Genomic DNA, 20508 nt, shown 5'->3' on the forward strand with positions numbered 1-20508 from the left:
TAAAGTCAAAATGGTGTGCTGAAAGATTAAATGAGGAGCATGTATCAGTAAAAAGATAGGACATACTCAGCATTTATGCTCAGAAGTTGTTTTAGACAAAAATATATTTTTGCTCGTCGTCATTGTAATAATGTGGGAAATACAGAAATCAATTTGCACACAAACTCTCACAAGAAACAGTGCAATGACAACCAGATTATCTGATTTTCTGGTGTTCGTCAAGGGATAAAATTTGGCAGAAAACCAGGCATACTTCTCTGGCCTTTTCAAAAGTACCACTGAATCTCCTTTATTTTCATGGGAGAGCAGAAAGGGCTTTTTCTTGTTTCATTTAAAAAGCTCATCTAAAGAGTGAAACACTCTGTCAGTACCACCAGGGAGATTTTGTGCTCAATATTCGACAGAGGGCCTCAAACTCATGACTTTCTGACTCATGCAAGAGCATTGTCATGTGACCTGTAGCTTACATTAAATTAATTACATGGTAACTTCCAAGAGAGCTTAGAAAGAAATAAAAGGAAAGAATACGGGAAAGTGAGCAGGAAAATGTATGACCAAAGCATAATGATTGGTAACAATAATATTCTGAGCAGTTAACTGGGAATTTGCAATCACAGAGAAATAAATACCTATAACAGGAAATTTGGAGACTAGCTGATGCTCAGGCCCAGGGAATATTTGATACTACTAAGTTGCGCCAGGTTGTTAATATGTATGTTGACAATCTCCCACGGTAGCCTTGCCTTACAAAAATCATAAATAACTGTCTTTATTTGGCTCACATGTTACACCACAAAACTGAAAACCACATAGCTTCCTCAGGAATTGTTTGTTAAGCTAGAAAAACTGTTATGGGTTGAGAATTCATCCATTACAGTTCAGCTGGTCTGCAGTTTTTGAGGGCACTGACTTGGCAACTTTGAAATAAATAATGAAAGAAAAGTAAATAATTATCTACCTCAGAATATCCTGAAGTTCCTTACAATTAATGAATCAGTTCTGAGGAGTTGGAAATGCTGCACATCAAAATCCTGTAAATAGCAATGCAATGTAGACCAGTTAATCTCCTTATGAGAGAAATATGGCAATAATTTTCTTCATAACTCATGGGGTCATTTGAATCTACCTGATAGAGCAACTGGGAGATTTAACATCTTGGCTGAAAGAAGGTAATCCTGATAGTGAGCCCTCCTGTAGTGCTGCAATGGCCACTCTGCTTAAGTCTCTGGAATGGGACATCAATCCACAAATGTTTCAGATGCCAAAATGCCACAAACTGAGGCACAGTAGTGATGTTAGAGGCAACCAGTAGAGGTACTCAAATGATAGCCATGTGGTACAGACTTAAAGATAGCACGGTTGAAGTGAAAACTTATTATTTAGGAAACCTTTCTCTTAATTTTTAGAGAAGTGGAAGTAGCCATTAGAACTTTGGTCAAGGTGGTTTCAGATGGGCTGAAATGTCAAGTACGTCTAATTATTTTATGTATATTCATATGTAATTTGCTGATAATTCTTATAGCCTGCTGCAACAATTTTTTTGCAAAACACACTTGAATGCATACGTGTACAGATTCAAAGACACACAATACACTTACACACTTGCTTGTGTGCAAACTACCTTTGCATATACATTAATATGTACAAATTAATCCAGTTGAAGCACTCAAAGGTTAAAAAACATACAAACAGGAGCATACACACATGTATATGGACACATTTAATTGCACAAAGATGCATTAACGTACTTATATATATATAATTGTAAAAACATGCAAATAAAGAGACCCGGAGCATAGAAAAGATCCCTTGGAGCCTCATGTCCATTGTGACCCTTATGCTCATCTACAGTAATTCTGTAAGCAGAGTGCTGAGTCTTTAATTTGAATCACCATCTCTTAGCAGCTTCTGGCCTATTTTTGTCCTACGGTTTAGAAATTTTGTGACAAATGCAATTTCAAGAAAACAGCAATTAAACAGCCAGCATTAAAATCCCCACCAGTCCATTAATGGTTTATGTAGAACAAAGAACTCTAGTTCCATCATTCACCTGTACTGTGATGGTTTCCAGAATACAGTACTTTCAATTACCTTCAGCTTCTGTGGTGTGTTCACTCTGGGTTCCCATTCTTGATCACTGTCCATTGCCCTCTGCTGGATTTCTTGGGGATGTCAACCAAAGACAAGAACCTAGAAAGATTCCCGTGAACTCATACTCTAGCCATCAGAGCTTAGGGATGCTCACCTAATTAAGGTGTCAAAAGATAACTGATATTCCTGGAACTGGAACGCATTAAGAAGCCAACCCCTTCAGGTTAAGAGGGAAAGAGAATATTGACAAGAAAAACCAGGCAGCATTGACTTCTGTGGCAGCATCCCAAGTATGGACATGGCTAATAGCCATTATCATCCTGACTACACCTTGATGCCAGGAAGCATAGAAATGTCACTGATAAAGTTTAGTTTCATTTTCCATCCCTCACTGTCCCACAACACAAGACGCTTTATTAGTAAAGGCCAGAATATAATGACATTTCCTTTCCTTATGAACATCGTTAAAAGCCATGTAGTCTCATGGTTACAATTTGTGATTTTATTACAGTTTCTTTTTACTTGAAGGTAAATTCTTCAGCTTCCTTGTTGGAATGCTCCCAACAGTCCTATTCACCAGATATTTGCCTATATATACGATGGTAAATGGTTGTTGATGGTTTGGTTGACATCAGGATACTGCTGAGTAGCATACACAGAAGAGAAAGAGGTCAACCTCAGATAAATCACATCACAGTCATAGGAAAAAAATGGAGTTCCCTGCTAAACCAATCATCTAGTATATTTAGTTTCTCCTATATGTTGGATGATTGATTTAGTTGACTAGTTTTACACGACCTGTGCTGCAGGTAGAGGTGGGTGGGATTGCATTTCTAGAAAACAGGCTATATTGCAATTTTCCATAATGTAAAGCTAGATCATATGTGCAGGCATCAAAAACGCAAGTTGAAAAGAAATTGTGATGATTATTTCCATGCAAATTCCATGAGAAATTTTATTCAGTTCCCAAATTTTGGGTTGCAATTCATGAATTCTATAAGGGTAAATTCCTGTAGCCTGAACAGCCAGAACACAGAAACTGCCTTCAATAGGCATCAGGCTACCTTGAAGGGTCATCATGTTCAGCCCTGTGCATCTGAGCTAACTAAGTACAGGCAGGTACTGACTGTAAGCATTGAGTTGAATCTGGTCTAATTTGGCCAACAACTATTTTGAGAACATGTTATGTGTAAAATGGCTGTCATATTTTATAGATTACAACAGTGGCTTCACTTCAAAGGCACTTTATCAGGTATAAAATGCTTTGCGACTCGTCCCTTTCAGGTGTGTGTTTAATGTTAGAATTTAAGTTCAGTTAGCATGGAACAAGTCTATGGAATCCTGTTGACAATGAATCCCAGCAAGGTTGGTTATATAGAGTTACGGAGTCATATAGCATCAATTCAACTGATCTTCAACTTCTTTTAACTCTCAGCACCTCAAGCAACTATCATGTGCTGAAGTATAAGTCATTTTGAACTAAGCACCTTTTATCCCTTGTAGCTCATTTCGAACTACTAACCTAGTTTCCCATTTATATTAATTTGAATAACTTATAAAGCTTGAAACCAGTTAGATGGACCCCTAATAGACCATAAGACATAAGAGCAGAATTAGGCCGTCTGGCCCCTTGAGTCTGTTCTGCCATTCAATCATGGCTGATCCTTTTTTTCCCCTCTTGAACCCCAGTTCCCGATCTTCTCCCCATAACCTTTGATGCCATGTCCAATCAAGAACCCATCAACCTTTGCCTTAAATACATCCAACGACCTGGCCTCCAAAAACTGCATGTGGCAACAAATTCCACAAATTCACCACCCTTTGGCTAAAAAAATTTCTCTGCATCTCTATTTTGAAAGGGCACCTCTCTATCTTGAGGCTGTGCCCTCTTGTCCTAGACTCTTCCACCACGGGAAACATCTACCCTGTCTGGGCCTTTCAACATTCGACAGGTTTCAATGAGATCCCCCTTCATTCTTCTGAATTCCAGCAAGTACAGACCCAGAGTTATATATATGATAACGTTCCTCATATGATAACCCTTTCATTCCTGGAATCATCCTTGTGAACCTCCTCTGGACCCTCTCCAATCCCAGCACATCTTTTCTAAGATGAGGGCCCCAAAACTGTTCATAGTATTCAAGGTGAGGCCTCACCATTGCCTTATAAAGCTGCAGCATCCATCACATCCTTGTTCTTGTACTCTAGATCTCTTGAAATGAATGGTAACCTAGTATTTGCTTTCCTCACCACTGACTCAACCTGCAAGTAAACCTTCAGGGTGTTCTGCTCAAGGACTTCCAAGTCCCTTTGTGTCTCAGATTCCTGGATTTTCTCCCCATTTAGAAAATAGTCTGCACATTTATTTCTACTACCAAAGTGCATGACCATGCAATTTCCAACATTGTATTTAATTTGCCATTTTCTTGCCCATTCTCCTAATACAAGTCCTCTGCATCCTACCTGTTTCCTCAACACTACCTGCTCTTCCACCAATCTTCGTATCATCTGCAAATTTGGCAACATAGCCATCAATTACATCATCTAAATCATTTATATACAGCATAAAAAGTAGTGGCCCCTACACCGGTCCCTACACTGACCCCTGCGGAACACCACTGGTCACTGGCAGCCATCCAGAAAAGGATCCTTTTATTCCCCACTTGCTGCCTCCTACCAATCAGCCAATACTCTAACCATGTTAGTAACTTTCATTTCATAACATGGGCCCTTAACTTGGTAAGCAGCCTCATGTGTGGCACCTTGTCAAAGGCCTTCAAAAAATCCAAATATACCACATCCACTGCATCCCCTTTATCTATCCTACCTGTAATCTCCTCAAAGAACTCCAATAGGCTTGTCAGGCATGATTTTCCCTGAAAGAAACAATGCTGACTTTGTACTATCTTGTGTCACCAAGTACTCCATAACCTCATCCTTTACAATTGACTCTAACATCTTCCCAACCACTGAGATCAGGCTAAATGGTCTATAATTTCCTTTCCTTTCTGCAGCCTTCCTACTTCCTTAAAGAGTGGAGTAACATTTGCTATTTTCCAGTCCTCTGGCACCATGCTAGAGTCCAATAATTTTTGAAAGATCAATTCTAATGCCACCACAATCTCTAACGCTACCTCTTTTAGAACCCTAGGATGCAATTCATCTGGTCTGAGTGACTTATTTATGTACCTTTAGGTCTTTCAGCCTTTTGAGTACCTTCTCTCTTGTAATGGTAACTGCACCCACTTCTCTTCCTTCACACACACACAACTTCCGCTATACTGCTAGTGTCCTCCACAGTGAAGATTGATGCAAAATACTCATTTAGTTCATCAGCCGTCATTTAGTTCATCATTTTCTAGTGGTTTTATATCCACTCTCATTTCCCTTTTATTTTTAAACAGACTTGAAAAAAACTTTTACTATCCACTTTGATATTATTTGCTAGCTTGCTTTCATATTTCATCTTTTCCCTTCTAACGGCTTTCTTTTAGTTGCTCTCTGTAGATTTTTTAAAACTTCCCACTAATTTTTGCTTTATTGTATGCCCTTTATTTTACTTTTACATTGGCTTTGAGTATCCTCATCAGCCATGGTTGTACTATATTACCATTTGGGTATTTTGTCATTTTTGTACGTTCCTCATTTTCCCTAGAAACACAAACTATTGTTGTTCTGCCGATAGCCTTGCCAGCAGCTCCTTCCACTTTACTTTGGCCAACTCCTCTCTCATGCCTCTGTAATTTCCCTTACTCCGCTGAAATACGTACTGCTACATCAGACTTTACTTCCTCCCTATTAAGTTTCAAGTTGAACTCAATCATATTGTAATCACTGGTTCCTAAGGGTTATTCCACCTTAAGCTCCCTAATTGCCTCTGGTTCGTTACATAACACCCAATCCAGTATAGCTGATCCCCTAGTAAGCTCAACAACAAACCTGCTCTGAAAAGCTGTCTCTTAGGCATTTAACAAACTCACTCTCGAGATCCATTACCAACCTGATTTTCCCAATTGACTGGTATGTTGAAATCTCCCATGACTACCATAACATTGCCCTTTTTCCTCACCTTTTCTATTTCCAGTTGCAACCCGTGGTCCACTTCCCAGCCACCGTTGGGAGGGCAGTAAATAACTGCCATTAATGTCCTTATACCCTTGCAGTTTCTTAACTCAATCCACAAGGATTCAACATCTTCTAATCCTATGTCACATCTTTCTACTGATTTGATGCCATTCTTTACCAATAGAGCCACACTACCCCCTCTGATATAGCATGTAACCTTGGACATTCAGCTCCCAACTACAACCATCCTTCAGCCAAGATTCAGAGATGGCCACAACATCATACCTGGCAACTGGTAATATTGCAACAAGATCATCCACCTTATTTAATATACTATGCACATTTAAATACAATACCTTGAGTATTTGCTATCCTTTCTAATTCTGCACCTCTAATGATTTGATACTCAACCTGTTGGCTGCAACTATGTCCCATCACCTGCCTGCCCTTCCTGACAGTCCGTCTGCATGCTATCTTTACTTTTTTACCATCTGTCCTGTCCTGAGTCCCTTCACTTCAGTTCCCACCCCCCTGCCAAATTAGTTTAAACCCTCCCCAACAGCTCTAACAAACCTGCCCGCGAGAATATTGGGCACCCTCGGGATCAGGTACAACCCGTCACTTTTGAACAGGTCATACCTCCCCAGAAGAGATCCCAAAGATTCAAGAACCTGATGCCCTGCCCCCTATACCAGCTTCTCAGCCACAAATTTATCTGTCAAATCATCCTGTTTCTACCCTCACTGGCATGTGGCACAGGCAGCAATCCAGAAATTACTACCCGGGAGGTCCTGCTTCTCAGCTTTCTACCTAATTCTCTAAATTCTCTTTTCAGGACCTCATTGCTTTTCCTTCCTACGTCATTGGTACCAATATGTACCAAGACATCTGGCTGCTCTCTCACCCTCACCAAAATGTTGTGGACACGATCTGAGACATCCCTGACCCTGGTACCTGGCAGGCAACATATCATCTGGGTGTTCCGTTCACGTCCACAGAATCTCCTGTCCAATCCCCTCATTATGGGGTCCCCTATCACTACTGCTTCCTTCTTCTCTCTTTTCTTTCTGCACCATGGACCCATAGTCAGTGCCTGTAACCTGGACGCCATGGCATTCTCCCAGGAGGTCATGCATCACAAAAGTATCCAAAGCAGTATACTTGTTTTTGAGGGGAATGCCCACAGGGGTGCTCTGCTCTAACTGCCTTTTTCCATTTCTCCCAACAGCCACCCAGCTACTCGCCTCCTGCAACTGCGGGTTAGCTACTTTCCTGTAACTTTGATCAATTATGTCCTCTCTCTCCCATACAAGTTGAAGGTCATCCAGTTGCTGTTCCAGATCCCTAACACGGTCTTCAAGGAGCTGCAGCCAGATGCACTTCAAACAGATGTAGTCCCCTGGGAGATTCTGGGTCTCCCAGTTCTTCAACATCTGGCACGAAGAGCAAACCAGAGCCATTTAAATGGTACATTAAGAGAGGGAAAAAAACAAAAAGGAACAGATGCTTCACCTAGAGCCGATGCCTCTTTTGAGCCAAAGCCTATTGCTTCTACTGTTATCACTGGCCTACCCCCAACAATGTCTGTTCCACTTATCCCTTCTGTACTTTTATTTAGTTCACAGAGCTCTGTTGGCGCCACTGATAGGCCCCAAACAATATTATTTCTGATTATTTAGAATACTGATTTACTTTAAACAAAAATGAATTGATATATTTGGTTATAGATGCTGCACATTATAAAAGTTTATAGCAATAAATTAAGTTATGCTGTAAGCACAGAACATATGACAGAAAAGACAATAATGCATGTAAATTGACCAGCTAATGAAAAACAAATGAGGAAATCAAAATATGTCAGGTAGTAGATAGACTAATATTCAGACACCCATTATCTTTTTAAAGTTGCAATAATGGGAAATTTAAAAAGCTCCTTTATTTTTTGTTTTTCAAATACAACACTACATTGTCTTTGTGTCACAACATTTAAACTATTTACAAATAATCTGTGAATCAGCTGTTCTCTCAGAGAAGATTAGTACATCTCAGTGACTATGTCACGTTAATGAGTATGCAACTCCTAGGAGTTAGTTTTTAAAGTCTACAAATTTCTATGACTTCATTTTAAAAAGCCATGATTTTAGAAGTACCACATTTACAGTATTATCTAGAATCAATCGTTCTTAATACTTATGCTTTTCTGTTTTTTAAACAAGTACTCAATAATAACTGCTGGCAATACACTAAATGTGTCCTCTTCTTGTACAAATGATATGTTATAGGAAAACTGATGTTAATCTGTTAAATGTAATTTAATTAGTTAATCAACAATAAGAACAATCTAGAAATGATTAAAAATTGGCCGCACATCATTGTGCATAACTGGCAGGGAAAGAGGATTTATAAAGTGAGTCAAAATCTTTTGATATTGGAACATCTTACATTACTGTTCCTTGAGAAAATTATGGTCAAGTTAGCTAAATTTAGCTGTGTTCCTTCGGGTCATAGAGGTGTGTCGTAGCTCTCTGGGAGCTGATCCAGTTGATACTGGCGCTGCTGTTGTTCTTGATGTTGTTTCATTATCTCTTTCACCTCATCCTCCAGTTCTGGGGGAATTATGAATTGATCATCTGGATCTGGCTGGGCAGGGGCAGCAAAATAGCCACCAGTCTTTTTCAAAGGTGCATCAACTGCCACCTCAATCAAATTATGGCTCTTCTCCGATGGGGCAACTGAACCATTTCCACGCCTCCTGCCAATAGTCCCTGTCGTGGAATACTCGAACTTGCTCTTATCATCTCCTGGCCAGTCATTTTCACTGTGAACTTTAAGGAGCATCATTTTTTCAGAGGCTTCATCTTCATTTGCACTGATAACTATTCCTTCATCACATGCATCTGGAGGTGAGTGTAAAGCCATTTTTTCCTTAACCTGAATGCAATGTATGTCAACCTCAACTTCCACTCTGCTTCCATTGGAAAAGACCCCCTCAATGGGCTCCTCATCTTCACTGTCTAGTCCATTGTCTGAAAATGCACTAGAAAAGGTGGCACTGGAGAGCTGCCGCTGGAATGAGTTTGTCAGACATACTGGGTGCAACATACAGCGCTGCTCACTGTGGAAGATGGAGCATCCATCATTCATCGTCACCTGAGGTGGCTCATCCGAGGCTGTTGAACCCACTTCACTGCTCATTTCAGAGGTGGAGATTTCACTGCTGATCTCAGAGGCAACGCCACTGCTGGAAGATGGCATCCCTAAGTTATCTGCTGGCCTGTCTTTAATAACCACATTTACTGATGGTGGGAAAATGCCAGGGCTGGATGGAGGTACCCCATTCACATCACAACAACAGAAACAGTCCTCACTAACATTTAGCTGGACAACCACGGCACTGATGCTGTCATTGCACCCATAGCTCTGAGCCAGACTACAGAGCTTTTTGGCAGCAGCTTTGGCATCGGGTACATTTCTTACAGATTCCACAGCTTCCACATAGGAAATACTTTCCCATAGTCCCTTACTGCCCAGAATGAAGAATTCATCTTGTGGTGTGAGGGTAACAGACTGAACATGAGGTCGAGGTACGACGTATGGATGGAGGAACGCATAGCCTAAAATTCTTGTAGAATCAGTTACGCCATTGACTTTATTGTCCTGCAATGAGAGATGAATTATTAATTTCGGAACAAAAATCCAACTGGCAGATACAGAAGTCAAACAGATTTATGCAAATTCTTCTTGGGCTAAATATGCAAAAACAAAAAAATGTACTCTTTTTATAGATAATAGGTGCAGGAGTAGGCCATTCAGCCCTTCGAGCCAGCACCGCCATTCAATGTGATCATGGCTAATCATCCACAATCAGTACCCTGTTCCTGCCTTCTCCCCATATCCCTTGACTCTGCTATCTTTAAGAGCTCTATCTCTTTCTTGAAAGCATCCAGAGAATTGGCCTCCACTGCCTCTTTTTTAAAGATTTATGTGTGGACCAAGTATTTAAAAAAAAAACGTGACTTCTTAATGTCAAAATTTGCTTAAAACCAGGACAAAAAGTGATTATTTAAAACTATTTTCAGATAAAGTATCTAATCAGTAAATTATTAAGGACAACATTCACATCCCACTAACTTTTTTGTATCAATGAACCTCTCCAAATGTCTTTCTACCATAATTGTTCCTGTCTCTACCATTTCGTCTGGCAGTGCATTCCATACATCCATCACAATCTGTGTGGAAAATTGTATGGTGACCAGAACTACATAGAATATTCCAGGTTCAGATACATCAATGTCTTATACAGCTGTAACAAAATTTCAAAATGCTTGTACTCTATGCTTGTTGTGACATGCAGATCTTTGCCCTTTTCACTACCTTGTCCATCCATGTTGCCGCTTTCAGGGTCCTATGCACCTATACCTTTGGGTTTCTCAATTCTACAACACCTCACAGTGTCCTGCCATTCACTGAATCCATCCAGCCCTGGTTTAACTTCACACATATCTGAATTAAATGTCATCTCTCACCAAAACAATTTGGTATCCACTCTGAATCCCATGTGATCTCACCTGCTGAACCAGACTACCCAAAGTGGACTAGAAAAGTCAAAGGCTTTTCCTGTCCACTTAGACAATGTTTAATGCCTTGCCCTCATCAATTGTGGTTGCCACCTCTTCAACAAACTCAAGATTGTTGGACACAATTTCCCATACACAAAACTTCGTGGACTATCCCTAATGAGTCCTTGCCTTTCTAAATGCATAAGGATCCTGTCTGTCAAAATCTTTTCCAGTAACTTTCTCACCACTGATGTTAGCCTCATTGACCTGTAGTGCCCTGGCTTGCCCTTGCAGCCTTTTCTTAAATAAAAGCATATTAACCACTCTCCAATCTTCTGGTATCTCTACTAGGGCCTCAGCAATTCCTTGCCTGGCTTCCCACACACTCTTGAATACAGGCACGAGGCTTCACGACAATCAACACTTCCCCTTTTATAATACTGATATATTTTAGAGCAGCACTGTTCTTATCCCCTAGTTCCCTCACAGCAAATGCAGATGGTAAATACATCATTTTCTTATTTCTGTCAAATGGGATGTGGGGAAATAGCTTCAAGAGGAGAAGGAAGAAAAAGTGTTTTCTTTGCATCAATACTGGTTCTATTGTCTTTTTCAGCACTTTAAGGTGGAATATTGGTAATATCATTACCTTCAGGAATAGATTCTGATTTTATAAATTGCTCCTGGATAGCTGTAGTATTTTGCATGCCAACAGGTCAACCAATAGAGACTTCCCCAAGCCAGAAAAAAAAATTCATATTAAGCATATAACCTGAATAGAACTGATGCTTGAAAGACTAAAAACAGCTCATACTAATTGGGTTAATTGGAAAATCAGTCTCTGAAGGCTAAATACTGGATATTTTTACCTCAGTGACGATAGCTTTGTGCTTTTTAACCCTTTCTAATTCTTCCTCACAGCCAACAGTGTACAGCTTTGAGAGAGGCAATGGTTTTCCATCTCTGCACAGGACAGCCTGACATTTTCCAACATTAGCTGCAGTCAGCATGAAACAACCACTGGGATCCATAGGATCATGTTTTATGTGGCAAAGGACTGCAGAACCCCCCAGCTTCTGGCCAGCTGTTCCAAGTTTCCTAAAAATACAAGAAAAATTATTATTAATAACAACTTGGGTGAAGAGTAATTAAATAACCAACAGAATAAAAGAAAAAGTTTTCAAACACACAAGACTTAGTACATCACAAATATCATAGGAAATTAAAATTTTCTAACTGAAGAAATACATTGATGCCATTAGCTGAAAGAATCATCAATGGAGGTGAATAAAGAAACTGAGATGAACTATGCAGAATTATTCAGTTTCAGAATGTCAGCAATATATAGACATAAACTGGAAGCAATTCTGTTTACTGAGGCAGTTAAAATTAATTTTAAAATTATAAGCGAACAATGTGATTTCTCAGCTGCCAAATAATAAATGCCTCTAAATCTGCAACAATAATATTGCAATGGTAACAGTGCTGTTTGAATATAAAAATTCATTAACATTATAGAACACAGCACCCAATATTGACTGCATAAAAAGAAAAGTCAAAACTAATTATAATAAATTTCACAATAAACCTTTATACACCTTAAACTAGTGATCGCCAACCCGTCGATCGCGATCGACTGGGCGATCTTTGAGACTTTCCCAGTAGATCCCGAAAAAAAAAGAAAAATAAATACTGTTGAGAGATTGTTTCCGGGTTGCGGGGTTTTAGTTCCGTTCTTTCTGCCCAGTGCGCATGTGTGTAGCTCCCCCGCCACATACTTGACTACACAGTGTACTTAAGTGGTCCCCAACCACCGGCCCGCGAGGAAACAATACGAGTCAGCTGCACCTTTCCTCAGTCCCTGACATGCCCACTGTTGAACTTGAACGCATCCAAGGTCATCAGTTGCCTAACTGCAGTGATACCCTCACGCCAAGGATCACTGGTTGGCCTCGTGTGGCTGGCGGGAAGCGCCGTTGCTACTGGCCTAGAGTGCGGACAGATGGGCGCCGTCTCTAAACCTGTTTACCACACCAAATGTTCGTGGGGAACTTGGTGCTAAAATATTTGCAGACGACCTAATTTGGGCTCAGGATTTCGTAAGTAGCAGAGCAGCTACCTGAGCAGTACTTTGCTGCAATCTACTGAAGCAAACTCTTGTCAGCCGATAGATCACACAAGGGGGGCCGGGACGCACCCTGTCACACTCCCCACTCGGTCGGTCTCTCTCTCCGGACGGCAAACGCCGCGGCCCCAGCACGGGGACCTCCAGACCTGACCTTGTCCTCTCACCCCACCCACAACCAGCTGCACCTGACCAAGGCGTCTGGCAGGTGGGAAGCTGACATTCAGGCCGGGATGCTGTCTAATGAGGCAATGAAGCCCTCAAAACTGCTTCAGTACCTTAAGTCCAAGCACCCTGCACTTAAAGACAAACTCATTGAGCTTTTTCAGCGGAAAAAAACCTGAGCAAACAGGACAGCAGCTGAGAGCCACGAAAACTAAATTGAGGAATAGACTGGACATAAGGAACCTGCTTCGAGTATCGTGGTATTCCGATCGTGTTTAACACATCCCCCCACCTTCATACAATACTTCTGAAAATTGCATCCTCCAAATATTCACTTGCACTGAAACATTCAAAATGTTTGTCGATACCTTCAAATTCATAGTTCCTAACTTGTTGAACTAGTGAAATGGTTTTGTTTACAGTCCTGGCATCTCCAAGCCACAGTGAGCAAAACAATTCTGAATTGTCTTACTGCTTATTTCTTGCCAGCTATAAGTGACAAAAATCACTGCTTTTCGAACACACACAAGTGTAACTGACACTATTTTAAAACTGTAAGGTTTAAGCACGGTGCAGTTTCTAACGGCCACACAAGTTTACGTGATTAGTTTGAAACTGTTAGGCAACAATCATCTGTATCAGTTATGTAGCATCGTGCCCCAAACAAATGAAGAGAATCCTGGCTATTTTCTCAATTAGTTGTTTTTTTAAAAAAAAAGTTGTTCCAAATAAGTGGCTGTTCTGATTAACCAGAATCCACTGTATACCTTTAATAGAAATCCTTATCCACAAAAGACACTCATATTTTTTAGTTCTACTTTTAAACTTCTTCCAATTTGTTAAATTTAAAAGACTTCAATGAATGGAACCACTTTCATATCCCTTTCAGGACATTTTTTAGCACTTCACAGCCAATTAAAGTTTTAGAAATATAGTAACAGTTGAAATGTAAACATAACAGCCAAAATGCACATTAAGTACAAAATCTGTTCAAGTGATGTTAACCCGGGAGTAAATTTTAACCAGTAAATCAGGGAAAAATCCTTCCCTACCATGTCCAAGGATCCTTTCTAGTATTTTTGAGAATGGAAAGATTTGATTCAACAGTTCGCCTGTTTCATTCAGACAGCACCTCCATCAATGTAGTGTTCCTTCAGTATCAAAGTATTAGTGTATAGTTTCCTTGGGTCTAAATCGATTATGTTCAATAAGATTTTAAAAACAATCACCTTTCCTTCAATAAGGAAATGTGGCATTTAGCCTCACATTTTTGTAAAATATTTCCCTTTAAGTTCTAATCATATGTGGTGGAGTTACTGCTTTATTCTTGCCCTTTTCAACCTGAGTAAAGCATCACAGAAGACCGTAAGACATAGGGGCAGAATAATTAAGTAACTGTACAGTTATTTAATATTTTCAAGACACATCTCAAAGTGCTTAAAGCAATTCCTAAGCAGTGAAAAAAATTGATCCTCAGTTCAAATTGTTGCTATCAGCCAATGATAGCAAGGGTATTACAACAGGCATCTGTATTTCCGATGAAGAGATGGTAGGACTAGGGGGATGATGTAATAGCTCAGCTAGTGACACCAATTAAGAATAGTACCGTGTGCAATTCCCACAGTAATCAAACTGATTCCCTACTAATTGTTTTTAATAGTGGGGAGGGGAAAAGTGAAAGTCTTCAGATATACACTCAGCTCATGCTTAATTGGAATTGCAAATGAGTTTCCGTTCTTGAACAATCCAAGAAAAGATACAAGAAACTGCAGATGCTGGAATATGGAGCAATAGAAAACAAACTGCTGAATGCTGGAGCAACTAAGCAGGTCGAGAAGCATCTGTGGAAGCAAAGTGGCAATCAACATTCCTGATTGTGACAATGCATCAGGACAATCCAAACTTGGTACAGAGCTAAAGAACAGCTTCAATGAAAAGCAGTGCTAATACGTAATACTAGTGGCAGTCTTTCGGATTCGAAGAAGACACGCTGTTGTGCAGTTCATCTGTGAACATGGAGGTGGCTCTGCAGTCCCAGTCTGGAAGCGCAGAGCCTAGCACAATGGGAGCACTGGAAGTCCGTTGTTGTAATAATTGTGGCTGCTGTTCTGTGATGCCGCTCACAGATTTCCAACAGTTTTTGGCAGCGCCTGTCTTGTGTAGGCTTCATAGCACAGGGCTCGCCAGTGGGTACCGTCAGCAGCCACAGCGTCTTTGTAGCGCTTGCGTGGACAACCTTGAGGTCTCTTTCTGGTCTCCAGTTCACCATAGAGCACCTGGCAAGACATACAGTGGTCGTCCATTCTGATGATGTGTCCCACCCACCGCATCTGGGCTCTGATTGATTATCAATGCTGGTGGATTCCGTGCAATCCAAGACCTCCAGATTGAAGACATGGTCTTGCCAACAAATGCCAAGAATGGAGCGGAGGGGCGCATGTGAAATTTCTCCAGTTGTTTGATGTGCCATCAGTACAGAGTCCAAGTCTGATATCCACATAGGAGAGAAGGGATGACCACAGCTCTGTAGACTTTCAGCTTTGTGAAGATGCAGACGTTGTTGATTGAGCACTCTGGTACGCAGCCTCCTCAGAGCCTGGCTGGCCTAGCTGACTCTGGAGTCAATTTCTTTGTCCAAAGACCCATCACTCAATATGATGCTTCCCAAGTATTTGAAGCTGTTTACAGTGATTTTTGGTTCTATGGGGTTGGTGTTCGGCATGGGCTGGTGAAATACTTCAGTCTTGTTCAGGCTGATTGTCAGGCCAAAGGGCGTAGCAGCGTCTGAGAATTTGTTCAGCATCAACTTTAGATCGCTGTCTTTGTGCTCCAGGAGCACACAGTCATCAGCAAAAAGGGTTTCCTGAATAACTGTTTGAAGGCACTTCGTCCATATGTTCAAGCAGCAAAGGTCACAGAGAGAGCCATTCAATCAGTACCTTTTGTACACTCCCTCCTTCAGACCTTGGACAGCACGTGACAACATGCAAGTGAAGAATAGATTAAACAGGACTGGGGCTAGTACACAGCCCTGCTTCACCCCATTGGAAATGGCAAATGCAGCTGATGTATCACCACTGCAAAGGACCTGTCCTGTCACTCTGTCACAGAGCAGCTGAATCATCTTTACGAATTTCCTCAGGCATCAGTAACGTCTCAGGATGATCTAGACAGCCTCCCTGTTTACAGTGTCAAATGCCTTTGTCAGGTCAATGAAGACAGCTTGTTCTGCTCAAAGCACTTCTCTTGGACTTACCTCATGGCAAATATCATGTCTACTGTACTCCATTCTGGCTGAAAGCCACACTGAGCCTCCGGGAGGTTCCTTTCCGAGACAGTGACAAGTCTGTTCAGGAGAATGCAGGCAAAAATCTTGCCTGCGATGGAGAGCAGTGAGATACCCCTGTAGTTTCTGCAGTCTGATTTGCTTCCCTTGTTTTTGTACAGAACCACGATGAGGGCATCACAGAAGTCGTCAGGCATCTCCTCTGTGATCCAGATGTCTTCCAGGATGTCTTGGAACACCTGTAAGGCATTTGGGCCTAATATTTTGTAGATCTCAGCAGGAATGGCAGGATTGTGACAATGCATCAGGACAATCCAAACTTGGTACAGAGCTAAAGAACAGCTTGAATGATAAGTAGTGCTAATACATAATATAGTACAATTAAACACAGAAAGTGCATGATAGCTTGATTGAAAGGCCCAGAGGTTTGACACTCCGATATAAAAAAACACATGCATTGCAAGCTGAATGAGATGCCTTATATTCTTGAATCAGAAAGATACTGGGACAAAAGCCAAGAGCACATTTTCATTGTCATTGCTTTGTGGAACAAATGAGTTGCATGGGTTCATTGTTGCAAATGACCACTTTTCTTGAGTGTATTATTTTAAGCATTCCATTTTCCTGTCTAATTTTAAACAAAGCAGTGAGCTAAGTCCCTGAGAATTAACAAGTGCATTTAGAACAGCGAGATTCCAGCTATTCACCATTTATAGAAAAATTGTTCTTTTTACACACCATTACATACAACAGTAAAAAATCTTTCTCACAGTTATAGTGGCACTGAACTTTAACATGACTAAAAACATATTGCTCTAGTGCATTATAATTCCACAGTTTTACATATTCATATAGCCTAAAAGAAGTCTATTTGCCAATTGGATCTTTATATTGACTATTTTATGGATCAGGAGTTCCACAGTACAAAAATGAATAAATAATCTTCCCTCCCTTCTCAATGAGTTATAAAGTATGAACAGCTTAAAGATAATCTGTACCGCACCTGGACTTTGGATCCCTAACTTAAAAATAGTAACATACAATAACATGCACCTCACACATGAAAAATTCTTACTATTTCAAAGACTTGATTATAATAACAATGGATAAAAAAAGTAGCACCATTTCATTTGCTTGTTAATGCAGTTTATGAGTTTACTTTTTCCGAACACAAATGGTCATTCTTTCAGATACTGATCAGTTACCACACAGCAACTGTCCATTTGAGTGGAACTTATTCTGATTTCCCTTCCACTTTGTAGGAAGGTTTTACCCACTCACTGTATCCTTGTTATTTCCTGCTTGAGGTCATGAACACAAGGAGGATTATTGGTGGTAATGAATGGCACAGTTTCACAGCATTGTGTGTACTGAGGTACTTCACTGCTTCTGTGTTATCAACATGCATAGAAAACATATTAAAACACTATGAGGAAAATGGCATCCTAAATTATTCAGGCTTCAGCACCAGCAGTAAAGACTTATTTAGTAGTAACTAAAATGAATGGAAAATATATTGATTTTTTTCTTCATAATTTAAAAGAACAAATACAATTAAAAGTAGAGACAAATAGAACATGTTTGAACAGAGCAAGACATCTCATCATCAAATTACCCTCAGTTCAACCATGCCAGTTTAATTAGACAATTGATACCAGATAGTCAACTAAATTTCCCCATTCAAATAAGACAGTATTAAATTGCAGAAGTAAATCTAGCCAGGAACAATATCACATCATCACGTAATTGATTTCCAATGAATTTACTAACCTTTGCATGACCAGGAAAGTATTAGTCATTAACTCCTCATCAGTCTTTGATTTCTGCAACTCATCTGCCAAAATGTCACTCATGGTGCACTGCAACAGGTAGGGCACTTCTACATTTCGATCACCATCAAAGACACCATACAAAGCCTCTCTGTTATCACAGAAGTTATTCACTGACAATGCAGCCACACACAACCTTGAGTGAGTAAAAACAGAAATACTGTTACCTTTCCCTTCAAAAATAGCTTTCTTACTTTTGATCAGTATATTAAGATTTGAAGCACTGTTCCAAATATACATCAGGTGGTCTGGGCACCTCAGAAATTGCTGATGCCCTGGGATTTTCACGTAGAAGTCTCCAGAGTTTACAGAGAACAAGTGGCATTTCTGTGGGCGAAAATGCCTTGTTAATGAGAGAAGTAAGAGGAGAATGGCCTGACTGGGTCAAGCTGACAGGAAGGTGACAATAACTCAAAGACCCCATGTTACAACAGTGGAGTGCAGAAGAGCATGACCATACAGTGGCCATTTTATCAGGTATAAGAGGTACCTAAAAAAGTGGCCATTGAGTGTATATACCAAAAGTTTAAAAAACTCTCTCAAAATAATTATATGACGTACTTACAAAATGTAAAGTTTATTTTAATGCTTAACATTTGTTCTTAATTTTTCAGTTAAAACAGAAGAAGCCTTGCAATTATTTAGGCAGGCCAATAGTTTGCAACTGATAAGCACCTAGTTTTTTATTTAAGCAATGCAGCTTGTCTAGGGAATGACATAGCCACTAAATATCTATTATTCAACTTGAGTTCCCTTGAATATTCATTTTGTGAGGATGCTTTATTTCTCCTTTCAATTCTTCTGTAAACTTATTTCAGTGGGACATAAAGAAGTCTTTGAATTTTGAAAATCCATTAAGACACTAGTCCTTTACTTCTGAAGACACAAGGATCTTATATAGATATAATGTGTCAGTTACTTACTGCATCCCAGCAACTGCATAGACAAAGAAAAGAATCTTCTGCAAAGACAAGGCCATATCACAAGAACGCAAACCTACTTTCCGAGAACTGGTTTCTTCAGTAATTTGAAAAGTACTTTTTACGTGAGAACCTCGCAAACCAGGAGAATGTATATTACACAGCATTAATTAGATTTTGTTTTGCCATTATCACAGAATGACATACCTGTTTTTAACTCCAGAGGCTTCTGTGTAACCATGGCTCCACACAGCTGGTGCACCAGGTGCCTCACCAACTGCAAAGGATGTAGAGGATTGATCTACCTTGAAGCAGCGAATGTTACTGAGAGAACAAGGCAAGAGGAATTAAATGGAGAAAAAATTAAAACAAATAGATCACTTTTGACATTTATAAGAGATAATTGTATGAGCCTGAATAAACAGAATATCATTTGATATTTAAAAATAAAATCTGCAAAAAAGCACATTGCTTCTGGTAAAAGCATTTTATAAGGTTTCTGAAAATTGTTTTAAGTATAAACAGCCCATAAAATTTATAGCACAAATATCAAGTCACCCGAATGGTTCCAGTTTTTATATATAAAATATTAGTAGTGGTTTACTGGATTCAACATTCCATGGAGATTAACACCTAATAATTTATTTTAGAGTGATGCAAAAATAAATAATTTTCAGCTGGTATCACACAGTTTGTTAAATCTCTCAGCTTTGCAGTGAGCATGCCTTTATTCTTCAAAGAGTTATATCGTATTTTAAGCTCTGCTAGGCACAGTGATAATGATTTTAGGTATTTTTTATTTGAATATTATTATTCTGATTACCGAAAGCTTTTTTTAGCCAACTATGACAATGTTCAATTCTGAAATTCTGATATCAGAAAAGAAAGTGTTCTAAAGAATAATTGTGAAAAGTAAAAATGCTCTAATTAAATAAATATGCAGATCAATAAAGTTATTGAATTTACTTTCAATGCATCCTTTAAGCACACATATTCATTTTTACACAAAGTTTCCACCCTGGGAAATGTACTTTTTGTTGTGCTTCTGTGAGAAGTAGTAACTTAGACTCTACTTAGTACCTAATGTTCAAGACAGGATCTACTATAGGTCATAACAGGGCTGCTTGTTGACATAATATTAAATTAGAATAGTGACTGCTTACTTCAACAGCTCCAGAGTTTTGTGATCCAGGACCAGTCTGGGATTTCCAGTCAGGTCTAGTTCTTGCAGTTTCGGTGGCAAATTTTCAGGCAATGTGATCTCGTTCAGCTCATTACAGCTCAGGTCAACACACTGTAGAAAAAAAGCAGACAGGCAATGAATCTGGCTGAATTCCAGTTCACCAACCCACTGATTCCCATCTTTACTGAATTATGCAAGGCTCTATTAGCTCCTGCCTAGGCAAGAATCCAGCAGATTTATGAATTGCACTCTTGCACAAAATGAATACAGCTAAGCTTTCTTTCT

General features: G+C 39.8%; 1 protein-coding gene across 1 annotated transcript in view; it reads right to left on the reverse strand.

Moving 5' to 3' along the window:
- Window positions 1–8072: 8072 nt before the first annotated feature.
- Window positions 8073–20508, reverse strand: part of LOC132378363 (PH domain leucine-rich repeat-containing protein phosphatase 1-like) — a 162532-nt gene continuing 150096 nt past the window's right edge. The window contains exons 13-17 of the mRNA XM_059945221.1: window positions 20204–20334; window positions 19248–19364; window positions 18062–18256; window positions 11585–11813; window positions 8073–9813 (exon numbers count right to left, since the gene is read on the reverse strand). Of these exons, the coding sequence (XP_059801204.1) occupies window positions 8659–9813; window positions 11585–11813; window positions 18062–18256; window positions 19248–19364; window positions 20204–20334 (1827 nt within the window). The 3' untranslated portion in view covers window positions 8073–8658. The remainder of the gene's footprint in view (window positions 9814–11584; window positions 11814–18061; window positions 18257–19247; window positions 19365–20203; window positions 20335–20508) is intronic.

This window comes from Hypanus sabinus, chromosome 20, assembly GCF_030144855.1.
Source record: "Hypanus sabinus isolate sHypSab1 chromosome 20, sHypSab1.hap1, whole genome shotgun sequence".
In the NCBI taxonomy this organism is placed as follows: domain Eukaryota; kingdom Metazoa; phylum Chordata; class Chondrichthyes; order Myliobatiformes; family Dasyatidae; genus Hypanus; species Hypanus sabinus.